General features: G+C 41.7%; 2 protein-coding genes across 2 annotated transcripts in view; one reads left to right on the forward strand and one right to left on the reverse strand.

Annotated features, from left to right (window-relative positions):
- Positions 1–19,448, forward strand: part of LOC111964643 (ribosome biogenesis protein BMS1 homolog) — a 37,992-nt gene extending 18,544 nt beyond the window's left edge. The window contains exons 15-21 of the mRNA XM_070443813.1: positions 1,358–1,538; positions 1,937–1,995; positions 10,184–10,306; positions 12,220–12,367; positions 14,620–14,795; positions 16,347–16,508; positions 17,253–19,448. Coding sequence (XP_070299914.1) covers positions 1,358–1,538; positions 1,937–1,995; positions 10,184–10,306; positions 12,220–12,367; positions 14,620–14,795; positions 16,347–16,508; positions 17,253–17,480 — 1,077 coding nt within the window. The 3' untranslated portion in view covers positions 17,481–19,448. The remainder of the gene's footprint in view (positions 1–1,357; positions 1,539–1,936; positions 1,996–10,183; positions 10,307–12,219; positions 12,368–14,619; positions 14,796–16,346; positions 16,509–17,252) is intronic.
- A 751-nt stretch (positions 19,449–20,199) lies between these two features.
- Positions 20,200–22,217, reverse strand: pkdc (protein kinase-like domain containing). Its single transcript, XM_023989049.2, has 2 exons — positions 22,113–22,217; positions 20,200–21,811 (listed from the first exon to the last, which is right to left on the reverse strand). Exon 2 carries the CDS (start codon positions 21,801–21,803, stop codon positions 20,844–20,846), a length of 960 nt encoding a protein of 319 aa, XP_023844817.1. The 5' UTR covers positions 21,804–21,811; positions 22,113–22,217; the 3' UTR covers positions 20,200–20,843.
- Positions 22,218–22,233: the final 16 nt, after the last annotated feature.

Genomic DNA, 22,233 nt, shown 5'->3' on the forward strand with positions numbered 1-22,233 from the left:
CAGAAATGTCCGGGAACTTGCAGGTGCCTTGGAAGAGTGGGGTAACATCTCACAGCAAGAACTGGCAAATCTGGTGCAGTACTTAATGCAGCTGGTGGCCACACCAGATACTGACAGTTGTTTTTTATTTTGACCCCCGCATTTGTTGAGGGACACATTATTCCATTTCTGTTAGTCACATGTCTGTGGAACTTGTTCAGTTTATGCCTCAGTTGTTGAATCTTATGTTCATGTAAAGTTTGCTGAAAATAAACGCAGTTGACAGTGAGAGGACATTTATTTATTTGCTGAGTTTATCACGGAGCTCTACGGAGAGTTCCTTGGACTTCATGGTATAGCTTCTGCTCTGACATGCACTGTCAACTGTGGGACCTTATATAGACAGGTGTGATTATTTCTAAATCATATCCAAACAATTGAATTGGCCACAGGTGGACTCCCAAGTTGTACTGATACCTCAAGTATGATCAAAGGAATTTGGATGCACCTGAGCWAAATTCAGGCTGAAAAAAAGTGGGGTATGAATACTTTCTGAAACTACTGTGGCTAGCTTCTTTACATCGATTTGATGCAGTCAAGACAGGCACTACCAGATGGGATGATAGATGACCTATGGAATCTACAAGTCTATCTAACTAGCGTCAGTCCGTATAGCCACTCTCTCCCTCCCATGTAAAACTCACCGGCCCCTACCCGTCATACTGCTGCAAGCAAGCAGCACCTAAGTTGTGCAGCAAGCCAGTTCAAGTTGAAACAATGTTATTAAAAAAAGTGTACATGTAGTTTGACCATTCGGATATCTGAAGAAATGTCATCATATTCTAATCGAGAAATTATTTTAAATTCCCAACCCTAGAATAGGGTGCATTTTGGACGCATCCCTTGCTTCCAACTCTTTTATTTGAATTAAGTAATCTACTGAATTTGAATGGAATTGAACCCAACCCTGCAATGGGTGATGCAGTCCTTTTGAGAGCACTAAATGTAATGGAAGGTCTTGTTTGTTGAGTAGTAGATGTAAATCCCCTCCGATTTTTTGGGGGGTCAGCTAAGCTGCTTAACAGACTATGCCTAAGTAATGGGCCAAGAACCATGCTTAGTCATGCTAACTGAACTTACCTAAGTTCATAATTTGTCAGAAAGCAATATGATGCAACACATCCCATTGTTGATTTATTTGATTGATAAAAGTATATTCATGTTTTATTTGCATCTGTCCCATTTATAAATTAAGATCGAAACAAATAGCAATAAACTATTGCTCAAAACACTGAAAGTGTCATTGAGACTAATTGATAATGAGTAATTTGTGTATAACTTTCCCTAGTGCCTCAAGGTGATCTTTCTCTTGTCCCAGATGCGGTTAAAGAAACATCGATGGCACAACCGTATCCTGAAAACGCGCGACCCCCTCATCCTGTCCCTGGGCTGGCGTCGCTTCCAGACCATCCCCCTGTACCACATCGAGGACCACAACGGGCGCCACCGCCTGCTCAAGTACACACCGCAGCACATGCACTGTGGTGCCACCATCTGGGGTGAGAGCAGTAATGTGGCTGTAGTTTTAGTATTTGTTAGTTATTTGATTCAGGTGGCACCTTTTTCCTCCATTGCAACTATTCATCAGAGGGCTGTATCACATAGCAGGATCACTAAGTTAACCAGCTATCTTTGCACATTGAGATATATCTCTTGATTATCTGGTTCCTTAAAGAAGGTCAAGTTGTAAAATGTTGACGGCGTCGATCCGGTTATACCATGCCTATAGAACTACATATCTCTATGAAGTCGGAAATATTAAGTTATTTCAGTAAACTAACTAAATGACATGCCCCCCTGGTTAGAATTACATGGATCCTAAATCAACTTACCTGTTAGAATATAGGTCAAAGAATGAATCAAATGTGAACCCTGTCCTTCTCTGCTGTGTTCCCAGGTCCCATCACACCTCAGGGCACTGGCTTCCTGGCTGTGCAGTCAGTCTCAGGAACTAAGGTAAGAATCAGAGGCAGGCCACAAAGGAAATAATTACATGTAATCCTTTTACACTTGTGGGAATTTGGCTATATGTATAGGGCTAAATTGAAATGTTTCTTACAGAAGAAATATAAGATGCATATTGCATAACCATGGTAGAAATTGAAAGGGAACAGGTTGGAGATTGTGGAATTTATTAGACCAAAAGGTGAGGACACAACAGTTACCTGACACAAGACTGAATCCAAACATTACATTGTTGATACTGTTAGGTTCTAAAAAAAAATGTGCGGACGCTTAGTAAAGCTCAAACCAAGTTTATTCACCCACTGGGTCATACAGCTGCATAAGACAAATAACATTCACACAAGCACTGGTATATAACCCTTTCTCCTATGCTGAGCCCCTCCTTACACATATGAACAGCCAATACACCTCTGTTGCTATCCAGAAGATTGGTGATCGGTTCTTCCTCATTTCATCTAACCTGACCTCTGCCCAAATTCCTCACTCCTCCCCAACTCATGGCTGACATGTTGACTTGTACCAGACCGTGGTTCTTTTCCTCCCATAGGATCCCTGATGGCTAACAATAACATATCCTGACAGAATGTAAACGTTCTACATTCTCCTTGTGATACGGTTAAGGATATTTCATATTTTCAAGTTAGAAGTCAGAACCCATCAATACTATGTGCATTTTACATATATTGTACTTTTTGCAGCATTTGTTGATAATGAAATCTGAAAATACTCGGCATACATTCAGTAACATAATAGCCCAAATTTACCATGAATATTCTTATCCGCCACATACAGTGCATTCGGAAAGTATTCAGACCCTTTGACTTTTTCCACATATTATTATGTAAAATGCCCATCAATCTACACACAATACCCCATAATGACAAAGGGGAAAAAAGTTTTTTAGACATTTWAAAAAATAAATGAAATTACACATTTACATAAGTGTTCAGACTCTTTACTCAGTACTTTGTTAAAGCACCTTTAGCAGCGATTACAGCCTCATGTCTTCTTCGGTATGACGCTACAAGCTTGGCACACCTGTATTTGGGGAGTTTCTCCCTTCTCTGCAGATCCCCTCAAGCTCTGTCAGGTTGGATGTGGAGCGTTGCTGCACAGCTATTTTCAGGTTTCTCCAGAGATGTTCGATCGGGTTCAAGTCTGGGCTCTGGCTGGGCCACTCAAGGACATTCAGAGACTTGTCCCGAAGCCACTCCTGTCTTGGCTGTGTGCTTAGCGTTGTTGTCCTGTTGGAAGGTGAACCTTCACCCCAGTCTGACGTCCTAAGCACTCTAGAGCAGGTTTTCATCAAGGATCTCGGTACTTTTCTCCATTAATCTTTTCCTCAATCCTGACTAGTCTTCCAGTCCCTGCCACTGAAAAACATCCCCATAGCATGAAGCTGCCACCACCAGGCTTCACCTTAGGGATGGTGCCAGGTTTCCTCCAGATGTGACTCTTGGCATTCAGGCCAAAGAGTTGGTTTCATCAGACCAGAGAATCTTGTTTCTCATGGTCAGAGTCCAAGCGGCTGTCATGTGCCTTTTACTAAGGAGTGGCCTGATTGGTGGAGTGCTGCAGAGATGGTTGTCCTTCTGGAAGGTTCTCCCATCACCACAGAGGAGCTCTGTCAAGAGTAACCATCAGGTTCACCGGTACCGTCACCTCCCTGACCAAAGCCCTTGTCCCCCGATTGATCAGTTTGGCCAGGTGGCCAGCTCTAGGAAGAGTCTTGGTGGTTCCTAACTTCTTCCATTTAAGAATGATGGAGGCCACTGTTTTTTGGTACTCTTCTCCAGATCTGTGCCTCGGCACAATCCTATCTCTGGGCTCAATGGACAATTCCGTCGACCTCATGGCTTGGTTTTTGCTCTCAACTGTGGGACCTTATATAGACCGGTGTCTGCCTTTCCAAATCATGTCCAATCAATTGAATTTACCACAAGTAGACTCCAATCAAGTTGGAGAAACATTTCAAGGATGATCAATGGAAACAGGATGCACCTGAGCTCAATTTCGAGTCTCATAGCAAACGGTCTGAATAATATTAAATGTTTTATTTTTTATACATTTGCAAACATTTCTGATAACCTGTTCACTTTGTCATTTTGGGTTGTGTGTAGATTGAGAAATATTTTATTTAATCCATTTTAGAATGAGGCTGTAATGTAACAAAATGTTGAAAAAGTCAATGGGTCTGAATACTTTCTGAATGCACTGTTAGTCAAAACAATGACGAGGGTTTGAGTGAGAGGTGTAACTGGTGTCTCCAAGTGTCTTAGGAACTGTGCACACTTTGGAGAGGGAGTGTGCACAGTTCCTAAGTCATTTCAATGCACTTTCATTACTCAAGGAAAGAGCCTTTAACTATTAGGTGCTTTTTTTGAGCTCTCCTAGCTGTGCTGTTGAGGAAGTGAAGTAAGCACACTTGTAGTTTTTTGTTTGGAACACAGCCTAGCATCATAAGCAACACACAATTACTGTTTACGCAATCCAAAAACGGTCCATTATAATTCCCAATCGGAGTCTGCTGGGCATCATTTGAAAGCTTATTCTATTGCCAACATGGCTAGCTAAGATACGATCTCAGTGTTAGGCTTTCACAAGGCACTTCAGAGAAACAGTCATTTTGGTGAGGTTAATGGAGTGTGGTGCGTGTTCTGGGGCAAATTGTCTTCACAATGCGTCAAACGGGCTCATTCTGTTCCAAACAACTCATGGTATTGATGCCTTGTCATTCTTGTAACTGTACATCAAACATGGCGATCATTGACGTTTGTAATGTAAATTACAAGAGTTTTATAATATGTGAAGTGCACATTTGGACAGGAGTGTGATTGGCTTGTATGACATCAGTGCGGTATTTATTATAACCCTCAACGTCTTTTAGAACAGATCGAGTCCCCTTCATTTACAGCATCCTCACTCAGACATTTTTTTGTGTGCAAAAGTAGCCCAGTTAGCTGCAGGGATAGGGACATCTTGTTTCAGGTGGTGCTCAAGTTTAGAACCATCTGTTAGGTGAATCCCGTAAAGCGGAGACCCTGAACTCTGACGTCATGTACAGCATATTACTGTACAGCCACTGCGTTACAATTAAGTTTTATCGGTGTCCAAATCTAACATTTTACAACCCGTATATGGGCTAGAGGGTTAACATCCCTGACTTGGATGCACAACAGCAGTCAACCCAGAGGCTACGGCTGAGGACACAAACACGTACGAGTAGTCCTGCTACGACCTCCAGAGCCATCAACTAGGCAAAAGGACAATATCGGAACAGGGTGGAATTCTATTATACCAGCTCCAACACATGTGACAGGGGCTACAGTACATAACGGACCACAAAGGAAGCCCTAGCCGTGATCTGCCCAACGATGCCTCTCTACAAGACAAACTCAATGCATTTTATACAGGCTTCAACAAAAACAACACAGAGCCCTTCACAAGAGCCCCCACTAATCCAGAGGACTGGGTGATCTCTCTCTCTCAGGGGCTGACGTAAGGTTTTTAAACAGGTCAAAACTCTTAAGGCCCTGGGCCAGACGGTATTCCGGGGCATGTCCTCAGGGCATGCACAGACCAGCTGGCAGGCATCTTCACTGACATTTTCATTCTCTCTTTGTCCCAGTCAGTAACCCCCACATGTTTCAAACCAACTGCCATCATTCCTGTTCCCAAAAACTAAGGCATCCTGACACAATGACTACCGCCAAGTAGCACTCACATCTGTAATAATGAAGTACTTTGAAAGGCTGGTCATGGTACACATTAACTCAATCATCTGACACCCAGGAAAAATTACAATTTACATAGTGCCCCAACAGATCCACTGACAACGCAATGTCAATTGCACTCCATTTTGCTCTTTCCCACCTAGAAAAAAGGAATGCATACTATGTGAGGATGTTGTTCATTGACTACAGCTCAGCATTCAACACCATAGTGCCCTCCAAGCTCAGGACCTTGGAACTGAACACCCCCCTCTGCAATGAGGCGAAAAGACAGCCTACAGGGAGGTGGTCAGAGACTTGTCCGTGTGAGACCAGGACATAAACCTCTCTGTCAACGTCAGCAAGACCAAGGAGCTGATCGTGGACTTCAGGAAGGAGGGGTCGGTGCAGATCCACATTGACGGGGCTGCAGTAAAGGGTCAAGAGCTCGGTGTCCACATCACTGAGGACTTAACTTGGTCCTCTCACACCAGCACAGTCGTGGAGAATGAACGGCATTATCTCTTCTCCCTCAGGAGGCTGAAATGATTTTGCAAGCCTTGCTGTTCATTGATTATTGATTGTCACTACCTTTTATCTATCTATTTTATCCTGCTACCGGTTACTATTACTCTTGTTTACATGTATATATTGCCACTAGTATATTACCATAAGTATTTATATATTCTTGCTACCAGTCACTTTTCAGCCCTGTTTACATGTACAGTGCCTTCAAAGTATTCACACTCCTTTACTTTTTCCACATTTTTCCACATACCCCATAATGTCAAAGTGGAATCTTTGTAGCTGAAATGTTTTGAGTCAATAAGTATTCAAACCCTTTTATGACAAGCCTAAATAAGTTCAGGAGTAAAAATGTGCGTAACAAATCTCAAATCTCATAAACTAACATTGAGTGGCTGCTGCCAACACTGATTTAACTCCAGCCACTTTAATAATGGAAAATTTATGTAATTTTTTTTTAGCACCAGCCACTTTAAACAATGCCACTTAATAGAATGTTTACATACCCTACATTACTCATCTCATATGTATATACTGTACWATGACTCATTCATATCTTTATGTACATATTCTTCATCCCTTTACACTTGTGTATAAGGTAATTGTTGTGAAATTGTTAGGTTAGATTACTTGTTGGTTATTACTGCATTGTCGGAACTAGAAGCACAAGCATTTCGCTACACTCGCATTAACATCTGCTAACCATGTGTATGTGACAAATAAAATTTGATTTGATAAATTGCATGGGTTAACATGATTTTTGAATGACTACCCAATCTCTATACCCCCCACACACAATTATCTTTCAAGTGCCTTAACTTCTTATGGCTGCATTCCCGTTAACGGGATGATATGACAACAGTCAGTGAAAGTGCAGGGTGCCAAATTCAAACAACAGAARTCTCATAATTTAAATTCCTCAAACATACATGTATTTTATACCATTTTAAAGGTAATCTTGTTGTTAATCCCATTAAGTGTCTGATTTCAAATAGGCTTTTCAGCGAACGCACCACAAACGATTGTTAGGTCACCGCAAAATCACAGAAAAACAAAGCCATTTTTCCAGCCAAAGACAGTCACAAAAAGCAGAAATAGAGAAAATTAATCACTAACCTTTGATCTTCATCAGATGAAACTCATAGGACTTCGTGTTACACAATACATATGTTTTGTTCGATAAAGTTCATATTTATATCCAAAAACCTCAGTTTACATTGGTGCCATGTTCAGAAATGCCTCAAATATCCGGAGAAATTGCAGAGAGCCACGTCAAATAACAAATACTCATCAAAAACTTTGATGAAAGATACATGTTTTACATAGAATTAAAGACACACTTGTTCTTAATGCAACCGCTGTGTCAGATTTCAAAAAGCTTTACGCAAAAGCACAATATTCAATAATCTGAGAACAGCGTTCAGCCACAAAAGGAAGCCATACAGTTATCTGCCAAATTGTGCAGTCAACAAAACTCATAAATAGTATTATAAATCTTCACTTACCTTTGCTGATCTTCGTCGGAATGCACTCCCAGGACTCCCACTTCCACAAGAAATGTTCGGTTATGTCCAAATAGCTATTTTTGTTAGCGTGTTTGGTAAACAAATCCAAAGTCAGGAAGCGCGTTCACTAAAAGCAGACGAAATGTCAAGAAGTTCCGTAACAGTCCGTAGAAACATGTCAAACGATGTATTGAATCAATCTTTAGAATGTTTTTAACATAAATCTTGAATAACGTTCCAACCGGAGAATACCATTGACTTCAGATGTGCGATGGAACAGAGCTCCCTCATGTGAACGCGCATGGTCAGAGCATGGTCAGGTCATGGTAGACCTGACTAATTCCTGTCTCCTTCAGCCCCACTTCACAGTAGAGGCATCAGACAAGGTTCTACAGACTGTTGACATCTAGTGGAAGCTGTAGGAAGTGCAAACAGATCCATATCCCACTGTGTATTCAATAGGGGCTGGGTTGAAAATCGACCAACCTCAGATTTCCAACTTCCTGTTTAGATTTCTTCTCAGGTTTTTGCCTGCCATATGAGTTCTGTTATACTCAGACATCATTCAAACATTTTTAGAAACTTCAGAGTGTTTTCTATCCAATGCTACTAATAATATGCATATATTAGCAACTGGGACTGAGGAGCAGGCAGTTTACTATGGGCACCTCTGGGCACCTTTCATCCAAGCTACTCAATACTGCCCCTGCAGCCATAAGAAGTTAATCAAGTAGTGAATTTCAAGCACAGGTTGAACCACAAAGAACGGAGGTTTTTCAATGCCTCGCAATGAAGGATGGTGATTTGGTAGATGTGTGTGTAAATTTTAATTTAGAAAAAGCAGATGATAAATATCCCTTTGAGTATGGTTAAGTTATTAATTATCATTTGGATGGTGTAACAATACACCCAGTCACTATAAATATACAGGTGTCCTCCTAACTCAGTTGCAGGAGAGGAAGGAAGCTGCTCAGGGATTTCATCATGAGCCCAATGGTGATTTTGAAACAGAGTAATGGTTGGGATATGAGAACTGAGGCTGGATCAACAACATTGTAGTTACTCCACATTACTAAACTAAATGACAGAGTGAAAATAAAGGAAGCCTGTACAGAAGAAAAAAAAACATGCATCCTGTTTGCAACTAGGCACTTAAGTAATACTGCAAAAAATGTGGCAAAGCAATTCATCACATTTGCAAGCATGGTGGTGACTGAATCATGCTGTGTTGTATGCCTGTCATTGTTAAGGACTGGAATTTTTCCGGAGAATTTTTTTTTAACTGAATAGAGCTAAGCACAGGCAAAATCCTACAAGAAAACCTTGTTCAGTCTGTTTTCCACCAGACAGCGGGAGATTAATTCACCTTTCAGCAGGACAATAACCTAAACCACAAGGTCAAATCTATACTGGAGTTGCTTACCAAGAAGACTGGGAATGTTCCTGAGTGGCCGAGTTACATATTTGCCTTAAATCTACTAAAATCTATTGCGAGACCTGAAAAGGGTTGTTTAGCAATGATCAACAGCCAATTTAACAGAGCTTTGAAAAGAATAATGGGCAAACGTTGCACAATCCATGTGTGGAAAGACTCAGCTGTAATCTCTGCCAAATGGGCTTCTACAAAGTTTTGACTGCCAAATGTGTTCAGCATGAACACTGCCAAATGCCAAATGTGCTTCTACAAAGTTTTAACTCTGGTGTGAATGGTGTGAATACTAAATGAGAGATTTCTGTATTGCATTTTCAATAAATTTGCAGAAATGTCAAAAAACGTTTTCACTTGTTAATATGGGATATTGTGTGTAGAAAATATATTTAATCCATTTTGATTTCCGGCTGTAACACAATTTTTTTTTGAATAAGTCAAGGGGTATGAGTACTTTCTGAAGGCACTGCATGTCTCATTCTGAGACGCTGTGTGCTAATGCCTCAATTGGTCAACTCTGCTGTCTAAAGAAAAGAGCGGGTTGTAGGTTGACTCTGCTGCTGCGATTGGATAGCGTGCAGCTGTGCTGTAGGTTAACTCTGCTGCTACGATCGGGTCACATGTAGCCGTGCTCCGAATAAATAATTACTTGCTGCCAGCCTCAAATCTCCATTTTGGAAGATATTGACATTCTACCACTTACACTTTAGTAGATTTTGCAACTAGTACAATTGTTTACGACTCATATCGATGCAATATCTTTTTCAACCATAGAAGTTGTTTTGAGTTCAGCTCCTCTTTAAAATGTTACCATATTATGTAAATACCCTGTAAATGGTGAACTGGATATTTKTATTCCTTTATTTGTCATTATTAGCACAATATGTACGTACACCTATTACACCAAAGATGGCTCATTTGCATTTGTCAAGAGTAACCTACAACCATACCAGTACACAGTATGGCTTACTTCCAGTAGGATCTTTTAAGTTTTCCGTTCTCTCTTACAGACCAGTTTCCGCATCGCAGCTACAGGAGTTGTCCTTGACCTGGACAAATCTGTGACCATAGTCAAAAAGCTCAAGCTGATTGGCTACCCATACAAGATCTACAAGAACACATCCTTCATCAAGGTAGGATGCACCTCATAGCACTACTGACATACCATAGTTCAGCTACAATATACAGTATTTACTTTTTGTGGTAGACATTTGTTTATCTGTTGTAGAACAGGATAACAGAAATAATCTAACACTATGGACCAACTGTGTAAGTAATGGTTTATGAATGTATTAATATATAATTATTGGTTCACAGCAAAGCTGTGAAACCTATTCTATGAATTCTTATTATATTTTTTTCCTTGACATGGTCAAATAACAGCAAAGCTGTGAAACCTATTCTATGAATTCTTATTATATTTTTTTCCTTGACATGGTCAAATAACTAGATTTTTTTTATTTTTCTAATTTGGCACACAGAATCTAGAGGCCATGAGTAACTTGGTCAAAAAGAATGGCACGATTGACCTCCATCACACTGTTTGACCTAGAGACTTGAAACGGTTGTTGTCTTTCTTCATGCTGAACAAATTTGCCTCAAGGACCCATAAGGTCTGTCGGGATAGATATCTCTCCATCTTGGACATTTTGGAAAAACGTATTCCCAAGAACCATAAATCCAAATAACACCAAATGATGTATGTATGCCCATGGTACATCTCKTAACTTAGTTTGAGAAAAGCTAAGGGATTGGTTAAGAAATGGCTGGGTTATTGATCAATTAGGAAATACTTTTAACTYTATGGTCATTACCATGATGAACCATGTTAAGTTTGGAATTTAGTTTCCTTATGTTTTTAAGATCTCATTTAACAATTCACTTTTTTAACTATGCTTAATCATAAAAAAAATCCTAATGGACTAAGTCAGATTCACTCCAAATGTGGCCACACTATACCAGTAGGTGCATTTTAGCACTAATATGCTAAAAAATACTTTTTTATATTTCTTTTCATGAACCAGATTTTACGTGTCCATTTTAACCACTAAATCCACTCCGCAGTAGCCTATCAACTTGAAACTTGTAATCGCTACCATGGACTTCCCTAAGATGAAACGCACTGTATTTGGTATTGATATCTCAAAAAACAAGGAAACTATTGACTTATTATTTGCATATGTAACGCTAATACTCAATCCTCTGCAATCATCTTCTCCTCATGAACCATGCATCAGATTCACTCCAGATTTTGTATTTTGATTCATTACATCAGTCTTCAATGGGTTAGAATTTCTGTTGTTGCTGCATTCATATGGCTGCACTGTACCAATAGACGCACATTAGCACATATGCTAATGCTAAAAATCTTCTTATGAACCATAAATCAGATTGACTCCAGATTTGGTATATAGACGGGTTGGATGTTTAGCAACAAAACKGACACATRCGCTGCTATGGGGCAAAACAGACTGGGTTGGCTTAGATTATCGACAACATGTAAACTATATTTCTTATCCAATGTTTAGTCTCAGTTGTTGGTTAGCTAGCTAGTCAATTTTAGCCATATTAGTATTGACTTGAAGTCAGTCTAAACACCTCAAAACAAGACATGGTATCAAGAACAAGATTAAACGAGCTGAAACGAGTCACTTACGATTCCCCACATGGCAGTTTCTTGACATTGTTGGTAGCTATCTGGCCATCCAGAATCACAACTTAAGCTTCTGCCCCATTGATGCGTGCACATGGGTTAGCTGACAACGTCACAAACTATCTAATGAATTAGCCTCTAATGAATTTGAGAATGATTAGTTGCTGCATTCAAAGTCGACCACACTACACGGCCCTTATAGCCCTGGTGTGATAAGAACTGAACCGATGAACATGGGGCCATGAAATTTGGTATGTAAACCTTATGTATATGTCCTTATAAGTTGTGTGAATATAAAGTCAGATCAGCCCTACTACTCTGAGTATAAATGAGACTCAGGTCCACCCCAAAAAATTCAGAAAAACGTGAGCTTTACACTTGTTTTGTTCCCAGGGGATGTTCAACACCGTGCTGGAGGTGGCGAAATTCGAAGGGGCTTCCATCCGAACTGTCAGTGGGGTCAGAGGTCAAATTAAGAAGGCCCTGTCAACGCCGGTGGGAGCCTACAGAGCCACGTTCGAAGACAGGCTGCTGATGAGTGGTGAGCAACTGGCGCAGTCTAGAGCATTTCATAGTCCCAAAAACAACCCTTAGCCCCCTCACCCTACCCTCTATGCGCTTGTGGAGATCTGAAGGCTTRGATAGGCRAAAGTAATATGGTGAAAATTCCAGTWGTAGTAGGATTTACACAATTTGACAAACGTATGTATTGCCTGCAGCAGATTGCTCCTACTGTTTTGGTTGCACATTTCATGGAAACTTCTATGACCGTTACAGTAATTTGCACGGAATACTGCCTTTATATTCCTAGCTAGTACTTCTGGGTGTGTTTACACATTGCGTCCCTGTGCTCCTGTTACATGTTGTTCATTACTCTTGTGTGTAGATATTGGTTACCTGTKYTCCTGGTATATGTTATTTAGGGTTGGCCCCRACTAAAAAAAAAATATTGGTAGACCAAAAGTCGTCCGTTCTTTTCACCAATCGATTGGTCAAAATTTGAAACCGTGTATTTTTCCATATATAGACACACCCTATATGCTTTTATTAAAATCAACTATATATGCATTGAGCTTGTCTGATGCTTTAAACTCACTGTTTGATGAAATAAGACACATGACTCGAGGGAGCCAGAGATCAAGATAACCAGAAGAAAAAAACAAAAAACCTTAACCTGACCCGACCATCCTCCTCCCGCTCCTACTGGCTTTTACAGATCCTGCTGTTACTCATCTGAAGTTGCCGGTAATGGGCTGTACGAGGAGTTAGCAAACTTTCTCATGTGGAATGCAAATGWATCATACCATTTCTACTGATCTGCATGCCAGTTATGGTTTTCATATGTACATTTGTGGAACAGTTTCATTTTATTTATAATGTCTTCGTATCTCTAAATCATTGTCATGTGGTTAATCACAATGCTATCCAAATGAAAATTATGAACCTAAAAAGTAACTTCTGCCATTGACAATTATGTAAAAATAGCCTATAAAGGCAACAAATAAAAACCTTGCAGCCTGCAGGTAGAAAAKAATCCTGATAAAAAWWAAWWWYCWMWWWRTYRCAKWRRSKMCACGTGKMSYYWMWSYWRMAAMMTTGWAWYAWYKTAKKWMCKKCSKKMMGTGCCTTGCAATTTTGTATAAAATATTCTGGGCCCAGAGGCCGTGTCTAGACTTGACAGTTCACGCAGCTTTAGTATTCTGATCATAGAGTTCTGTTCACGGAATTCCGTACGCGTGCATCTACGCCTACATTTAAACGTGTCCGGATTCCCTATTCCCGCGCTATATTCAAATGCCAGTATGCATTCTAAAAACGGTGAAATCGGCAAAATATGGTAGCACAACAACTGATGGCAGTAGATAACTACTGTAGCTAACAAGCAATTCTAAAGGGATTGCAAACGGGTTAGCATAACTCTAGGCCAAAAATGTTTTTGTTATAAATATTAGCTAGCTGGCTAGTATTTGAGGCCAGCAAACACGTTACTCACACACTAGGAACGTATTTACTCCAACGTTATAATGAAAAGGTGCCTCGGTCCCAGAACAGAAGTATTCTTGAGACTGTACCCACTGTATGAGCTTTCCGTAGCCTGATTGCATCCAGACTGAGGAGAAATCTGCACACAATGCAGCCTGACCACCTTCTGAAGTGGTCAGTTTGATCTGAACACAAAGCAACTTTTGTGCATSWAGACCAGTYTTCTCAATGTGGTCTTTTGTATTCTGATGGCAGAAGTCAAATGTACGTGTCAAGTGTAGACACGACCAGAGTTTCCCGCGCTAGTGAGCTCAGCACAGGAATTGTCATTCTCAATGGATGTAAAAACAGACTTTGTTTGAGGTGAACAAAACATTACTTTGAGACGCTCCACAGCTCATTAGTGGTGGTGCGTTAAGCCAATCAGAAATTCTATCAGATCCCCAAATGGGCACATTTATGATCAGGCCAGGTAGCCAATACGCCTACATCTATGCGTAATCAGGTGCGCATCCTTACTCAACATTGACAGGAGCGCTCCAAACAAAAGACAATGACTAAATTGACAAAACTCATAAATGGAATGAAATAAACCAAAACWTGTTTCTCAAGTGTAGCAAAGGTTGTGCACTCTGCAAACGATTAGTCTCGCCCTCCACAATGCACTAGTTCACGGAGAAATATATATATTTGCTACTGTTCGACTAAAAACAATCTTTGTCGACCTACCGCCTATCGGCCAAACAATCGACCAGTCGAATAATTGGGGTCAGCCATAATGTTAATAATTACTCTTGTTCATGTGTGTAGACATTGTGTTCCTGCGCTCCTGGTACCCGGTGTCAGTCCCTCAGCTCTACAACCCCGTGACCTCCCTGCTGATGCCAGCGGGCCAGAAGGACAGTTGGTCGGGCATGAGGACGGTGGGCCAGCTGAAACACGACCTGGGGGTCCGCAACAAGCCCAACACAGACTCACTGTACAAGGTAAGGCCAGACCGACGAGGTGGCAGCCAGAATACATAGAGAAAAAAGGAATGTCCACTCACTGTTTGTTGCTTCCAAACATGACCCTAATTCTAAACCTAACCGTAACCCTAGCAAACAGTTGCATATCAACAGATAGTTTGGCCATCTGTAGATGATCGATAGGGGACTATCCAAATAAAGTGTGACCTGATCTTTTGACGAAGCTCAATTTATTAAATATGGAGGCAGTTAGACTATCAACCGTTTATTGTTCACAAAAGGGGCGTTTTTATTAGGTATTTGGGGTGAMTAACGTAAGACATTTGGTAAGTAAAAATGGCGCATAGCAAAACATAACAYCACACAGATTCATTTATGGGTACATTTCCTACTTCCTGCCAATCCGAGAAGCATCCAGCTGCCGGGTCTGCAAATCTCAAAAGTCATGTGCGTGCGTCTCAGATGGTGTTTTTGCATCTCAGATGGCATGTGTGTAGTGCATTAACACCCTGGACCAGAGCTATACTCGATCACTAGCTCTGGTCCAGGACGGTAGTGCGCTGCACACATATCAGTCTGCACATTAGCTCTGGTCCAGGACGGTAGTGCACTGCACACATATCAGTCTGCACATTAGCTCTGGTCCAGGACGGTAGTGCGCTGCACGCATATCATCTGAGCCACTACGTATCGTAGTGGCCGACGTTGGGAAAGTGTTAGGATTAATTTAGTTTTGTAATACGTTTTGGATACAATGTTAATTTCCTACTTGTAGTGATTTTTCRCYGAAAATGTACAACCAARCAACCACTGTTGYTTGTGCTTTAGCTTCCACSTTGATATATTGGCTACGCTAGCTAGCTGACTACTTCCCTCGCTGTAAGGTTAAAGGATCTATGGGAAAGCTGTGCTCGGCAGGCGGGGGTGAAGGACACTGTCCCGATGTTGTGAAACACCTGCTTGCCATGCGTTCTCTCCCCACTAGACTATCACGCGGTGACATCCAGGTGGTTACCAATATAAGTTATTTCTCATAAAGGCTGCTATCCTACTTGGAATAAAAAAAACTTGGACCAAAACATTTAGCTACGTTAGCTAACCCCAGCAACACTGTGATACAGCTGCCCAGTGGGAGGCACCTCTGATTGGCAGGCACCGATACAACACCGGTGCACTGGTCATTCGGCACAGGCTTGTTGTCGTGCATCCCAAGGCATGTCACTGTGACATCCATGGTGACCAATATTACAAGTTTATTTCTCGCTCGCCAATTAGAATAAACATATCTCTAACTAGCGSCCAGCATTTAATGTCTTTTTTACAAATGTGAAACCGAAGGCAACTTTCCACATTGCRTGGACAGTAAAGTTTGTCTAAATCTAATTTCACCACCCGTGCTGTTGGTGGCGTTTACGCTCCATCTTCTCTGGCACCATTTGACATCTGTCCTCAGCTCCAATGTCTCACAGCGTCTGTAGTATGAAAAGGTATCTGCTGAAGCAAGACTATTGGCCTGATTGGATTTTGAACCTCTGACCTAACCCTTGACCCTTTCTCCCCCCTTGGCAGCCGGTTGTGCGAGCGCAGCGCCACTTCAACAAGCTGCACATCCCCAGGGAGCTGCAGAAGGCATTGCCCTTCAAGAGCAAGCCCAAACAGGACCAGCCCAAGGGAAAGACGCCCAAGGACCTCCAGAGGCCCGCTGTCATACGGGAGCCCCACGAGAGGAAGGTAAGGGTCTCCTTACGGAAACGATAATGAAAAATCCCATGATGTTTGTCAGATTTACTCATTCTCTTTATCTCTGATGTACTAATATGCTGTGAAAGCGAAACCGGACTGGCCAAGGTGCAGGCTTTTGTTCTAGCCCAGCACTAACACATTTGATTCAACAAATGGTGGTCTACATGATCTAAATCTGTGTAAAAGCTGGGCTGTAACAAAAACCTACATACTGTCGCCTCCCCATAATGTGGTGGGCACGCGCACACACACCAATAACTATATATATGAATGGACAAAGCCATTGATCACGGTACGCCATTCATTCCTATGTGAAGACTCCATAGCACATTGAAGCCAAATTTAAGTCGGTTAAGTGACGTTACAGGCTCAGTGCTGCTCCCTCATTGAGTAACTCCAGTTGAAGGACGACCCGGGTACTGCAGGCTGCCATTAGCAACTAATTATCCTTAACTTCTGTGTGATATTTTAAAATAGTTTCAAGGACATACAACTGGTGTATTAAAGTAATTATTGGTACCATGATTGTCTTAGAATATTTTTTTTTACAGTAAGATGGACCACGAAGACTGCCATTTTTTCATTCACTATAATGGATGGCCCTGTTTTCTGCCAACAATGCCTGCAGTACCGCGATCAGCCTTGAACATTTGTGGCTTCAATGACTGCTCCTGACATACACGAATGACACTGCATTTGAAATTTGAGCATGTTCCCTCTCTTGTTCACCAGATGGCGGCGCTGCTCAACGCGCTGAGCACGGTGCACAACTACAAGAGCAAGAAAGCGCACGTGGCGCAGCACGCTAAGCACAAGGACTTCCTGCGGCAGCGGGACAAGGCGGAGGAGGACAAGCTCAAGAGGCAGAAAGAGGCGAAGAAGAAGCTTTACCGTATGATGGGCCAGAAGGAGAAGAAGAGTCAGAGGTCCAGTCTGAAAGGGGCGCCGCAGGATGACTGATTTTTAAATCAATATGACTCTAAAAGACCAGTGTAATAACTTTTCGGCCTTCCAATGGAATGGAATAATCCTCTGTTTAAGCATAATCTGTTGGGCTGCAGTGGAGTAGGTTGAAATTGCCCCTAGATGCTGATCTTGGGTCAGTTTAGCATTTTCCCCGCTGATGGTTAAAGTGATACATTGGGATTTTAGCAATTAAGCCTTTTGTCTACTTCCCTAGTCAAAGAAACTCATTCATGGATACCATTTTTATGTCTCTGCATCCAGTATGAAGGAAGGATTGGGGGAGGGGAAGCTGATCCTAGATCTGTACCTAGGGTAATCTTCACCCAGAGCGTCTTCAGTACTGGGGTAGGAGTGTAAATGCAAGGATTGGATGAACATCCTTCTTCAGCTTCTGTAGCCTGGTTGTGTAATGTGGTTTTTCAACGCCAGTTATTGACACCTCATTTCGAGTGGTTCCATAGAGGAACCAGAAAGAACTGTATATTAGTCATATCTCTACCACTCGTCTAGCTTCAATCGTGTGGTGTTTTAATAAAAAATACTACAAAAATAGTATGTTGTGAGTGCCTTAACTCTAAAAGAGCATAAAAGTAAGTGTAATTCTATAATATATTTTGATCGAGTAGAAGTTTCATAATGGCTAGGTTGTTACAAATGCACTGATAAGTGGAAGCACATGGCATTTCAGCAACTTTGAAGTTGTGMCTGTCAGAGCGAACTCATCATGGATATAACCCGTTTTAGCATGGACATTGCCATTGAGGACTACCACCATTTTAAAGTAGTCAACTGGGTGGGATTCCTGAGTTGGGGGCAATCCGCCAATGAAGAAAAATKTACTACTTTAAAATGGAGATGGCCACAATGGCGCTGCCCATGCAGTCAGACGCTATAGAGCCCCACAGCGGAGGTCTCATAATACCTTAGTGGTCAAACAGGGAAATCCCAACATTTCCACCATGAATTTTTCCCATAAGGAATTTTAGAAACACTTAAAATAAGGGCTGTGTTTCGTGTAGGCTTAACCTGGTCGGACGTTTTGATATCATGCAAGGTGATTTAACAATATATTCGGCTCTATTTACTCTGATTCTAAAATGCTATTTAGACATCATGCAAGACTACAAATCCCTGCAAGATCCTGCACGTCATCTCTAGTTGACACCTTTGCTAACAGGTATTGTGTCAATTTAAAACTTGCACAAGACAGCTCACAGAAGTGTCAATTGTAAAGACATTTATTCATTACTAAATTTAGCTAACATTAGATAGTTAATCCAGTGTGGAAAGTTGCTAATATTAGATAGTTAATCCAGAGATTCTTACCTTTGCCACTATTCGGCAGTCTCGTTCAGATCAGCGTGGCATTTGTAGTTCTTTATGATGGCCACATTAGCGTTTAATTTCTAGGGGTTAAATATAGGCGAATATATTGATAAAAGCCACCTTGTCCTAGACTAGAGAGATCTACATGGTTATCAAAATGACACTCCAGGATAAACCAACATGAAACACGGCCCTTATTATTTTCTAAAACCCCTATGGGGAAAAATTAATGGTCGAAAAGCGATTGGAACCATTTCCTTGTTTGACCGCTAGGTTTTATGGGTATGAAGACTCAACCTGTGGTACTTTAACGTTAGATACAAAAATGAGTCCTCTGTCTCTATGGCCGGTTGTCACACATCTGCCCTCTCATTGGCTAGAATGGTCCCACCTGATCTCGCCTCCTCCCACCTGCCTTCCATCTTTGAGAACATGTATTTTCATTGTTAGTGGTCACTCGAATATAGATTAACACAGGCTAAGGAGATCTTACACGTTTTTGTTCTGAGATAGTCAGTTAACATGACCTTAATGAATGCCTTTTGTGCTTGTTGTGATTACATGACTGCTTCAAAGTTCAAAACGTGACGTTATCGGATGAACATGATCTCATAGAATAAAACGTGTAAAATCTAAGCCTGTGTTTACGATACTTTTTCACTGTTTATCTAAAAAAATAACTTTAATTTCCCCATAGGCTTTGGCCAACGAGCCATGCCGGAGTTGGTGCCTATAAAAAGACGCCATTACTATTGTGCTCTATACAACAGCTGATCCAAAGGGGGTGTGGCATATGTCAACTCTTCTGCAGTGGGAAACACTTGGACTCCCTAAAAACGCGCCACTTCGATGCAGGTTAGGAGAGCATTTTCACTAACCCTTTCCCTAAACTTACTAGGTTAGGAGAATTAGGTTAAGGTTAGGAAAAGGGTTAGGGAAAATCCTCTCCTAACCTGCTACGAAAAGTCACTTTTGGTCATAGCTGAATCGAAGTGGGGTGTCTTTAAGGGATCTCGTGTGCTACCGCTGATTACAATATGTCGTTAACTACAGTTATTTTGGCTGGATCTGACTCCATCTCATCTGCACTGATATGAAAATTTCAAATAGGTGAAAGTACTATTGTGGGTCGCTATCAGGGAAATGCCTTCAACTATCCAGCACATATTTTACATCCGTGCAGATAAAGGAAAGAGAAATGTTTTCGTTAACTTGTCTCCATAGACTGTGGTACTACATTTTGGTTGTCTGTTTTCGTTAACTTGTCTCCATAGAGAAAGCATTGTGAATGTGTCATTCTTTGTGGTAAATAATATGGATACAATGGAAAAGATGGTTAAAAGTTCTCAAATTCTTACAAGCTATGCAGAACCAAAACACTGCAAGGTGGGAATTAAGTGCTTTATTAGTCTATCTGCAGATATTAAATTGCAGCTTAGTCACGAAACGTGGCAATTCCTTAAATTGTGTAGGCAACGTCATACACACTTACATAGAAAAAAAACTAAACGTCCCTTGTCTGTCAAATATTGACTAAAATGATATTTGAACTGCCGATTGTCCGTGGTGTTGGTCCATCAACTGGCCATTTTTTGATGTTGTACATATCCACAGGAAAGTATTATTAAACCGATTAAAGTACACACACGTGATGCATACTAACGGGTGTTTACATGGTTTTGTGCATATGGGTGATAGAAATGTATACTTCAGTGCCTGTGCCCTAAATAGTCGGGTAAACAACTTTCAGTGAATATTGTCTCAAATTTTGAGCAGCTGAAGAAGCAGCCGCACAGACAACCGCTAAAGTAAGTTTAAATGTAATTTTAAACATTCTAGCTTGTAAGGAAAACTTTTTCAGTGCATTGTTTGATTGTATACCAATAATCTAGCTCAAAGTCTGCCTAATAAATCAATCTTCTGCTCTCCTCCCAACAACACACAGCAAATCAGTTTTTCTGATCTACATCCCTCAATACAACCCAGTCCAATCAGCAGGTGATTGATGAGCCTAAATGGCAGAGGCTTAAGTCACCGTTTCAGTTTCCTCAGCACCTCTTTAGTCAGCTGCTTAGTGTATCTGTTGATCTTCCGGTGTCCTGGCATCCATCCCAGGAGAAAGCGATGGAAGTCTGTCCAGGCAAAGGCAAACATCTCCCTCCACTCTTTCTCCAGAGCAGCAAAGTCCACCTGCTTGGTCACTGATGCTCTCAGTTCTGTGAAGTAGTAGTCCAGCAGGCCGGGAACCCTCTTTTCAAGCTGTTTCTCCTCTATTTCCTCCAGGAGGTAGACAACATCCTTCATCCCACAGCCTCCGCCCACGTACTGAAAGTCCACTGCCGCCACACCCTGCCCACTCCCAGAGAAGCAGAAGTTGGCTAGTTTGGCATCTCCGTGAACGATGGTCTTGAAGCGGCATTCATTGAGGACCCTGTCAATCTCCCCGGCAGTTGCTTTGAGCTGGGCGTCATCCATGGCATTCAGCTCGTCAGGGCGTGTTTCCAGGTGCCAATAGGTACCTATAGGCCACAGCCCCTCTGGCACCACCCCCAGGAAGAGGCCATGGAAGTGGGCCAGCCAGCTGAGGCAGGCCCTCATCTCTGCATCCCTAACGCTGGTTCTTCTCTGGTCAAAGCCCACCACATCCAGGTCCTCCAGAACGATCAGCTGTTCGTCCCCGTATGAACAAGCAGCCAGACAGGCTGGCATTCGACAGCCATCATTGGTGGAGAAGTTCTGGTACCAGTGCGTCTCAACTTGGTAGGACCTCACCTTGCGCATGTGAGACAGGTCTGTGTTCCAGCCTCCAGGGTGCTCGGCCTCCTTTGGGAACATGACATGTTTGACAACGACAGAGGGGCGGTCACAGCCATCTAAATGGACCCTCACAATCTGGCCATAGCCGCTCCACAGCGTCTGGATTTTGTCACCAACACGCAGAGCCTTTGCACCACACTCCTGCAGAATAAGGTCCTGATATTCTTGTTTCATCCTGAAGTCTTTCACCAGACCGAAAAATAACAGATTAGGTTATATCAAAATCTGTCAAAATTACAGCTTTTCACAAAAGACTGATACATTTAGGCAGAAAAGTGTTGACTGAAGGAACAACAAAGTAAGCATGCACACAGTTTGATTGAATAGGAAATGCAAGTCTATGCGTTTCACACACACATGGAGGAAATTGAATTTCGACTGAAACTATTTAAATAAGTGTAATCTTTCAAACCCACACACCGCCATCTCACGATGGACACAGTCAAAACATTAGTTAACAACGCCAATGTGCGTAAAACTCACGATGAAAATGTGTTGCACGTCGAGTTGCACGTCGAGTTGTATTGTGTTATGTTTCGATCATGAATACTCTCCAATGTGGACTGAAGATTTACATCAATCAATGGCGCAATACTCCCACCAA

Source organism: Salvelinus sp. IW2-2015, linkage group LG6.1 (assembly GCF_002910315.2).
Source record: "Salvelinus sp. IW2-2015 linkage group LG6.1, ASM291031v2, whole genome shotgun sequence".
In the NCBI taxonomy this organism is placed as follows: domain Eukaryota; kingdom Metazoa; phylum Chordata; class Actinopteri; order Salmoniformes; family Salmonidae; genus Salvelinus; species Salvelinus sp. IW2-2015.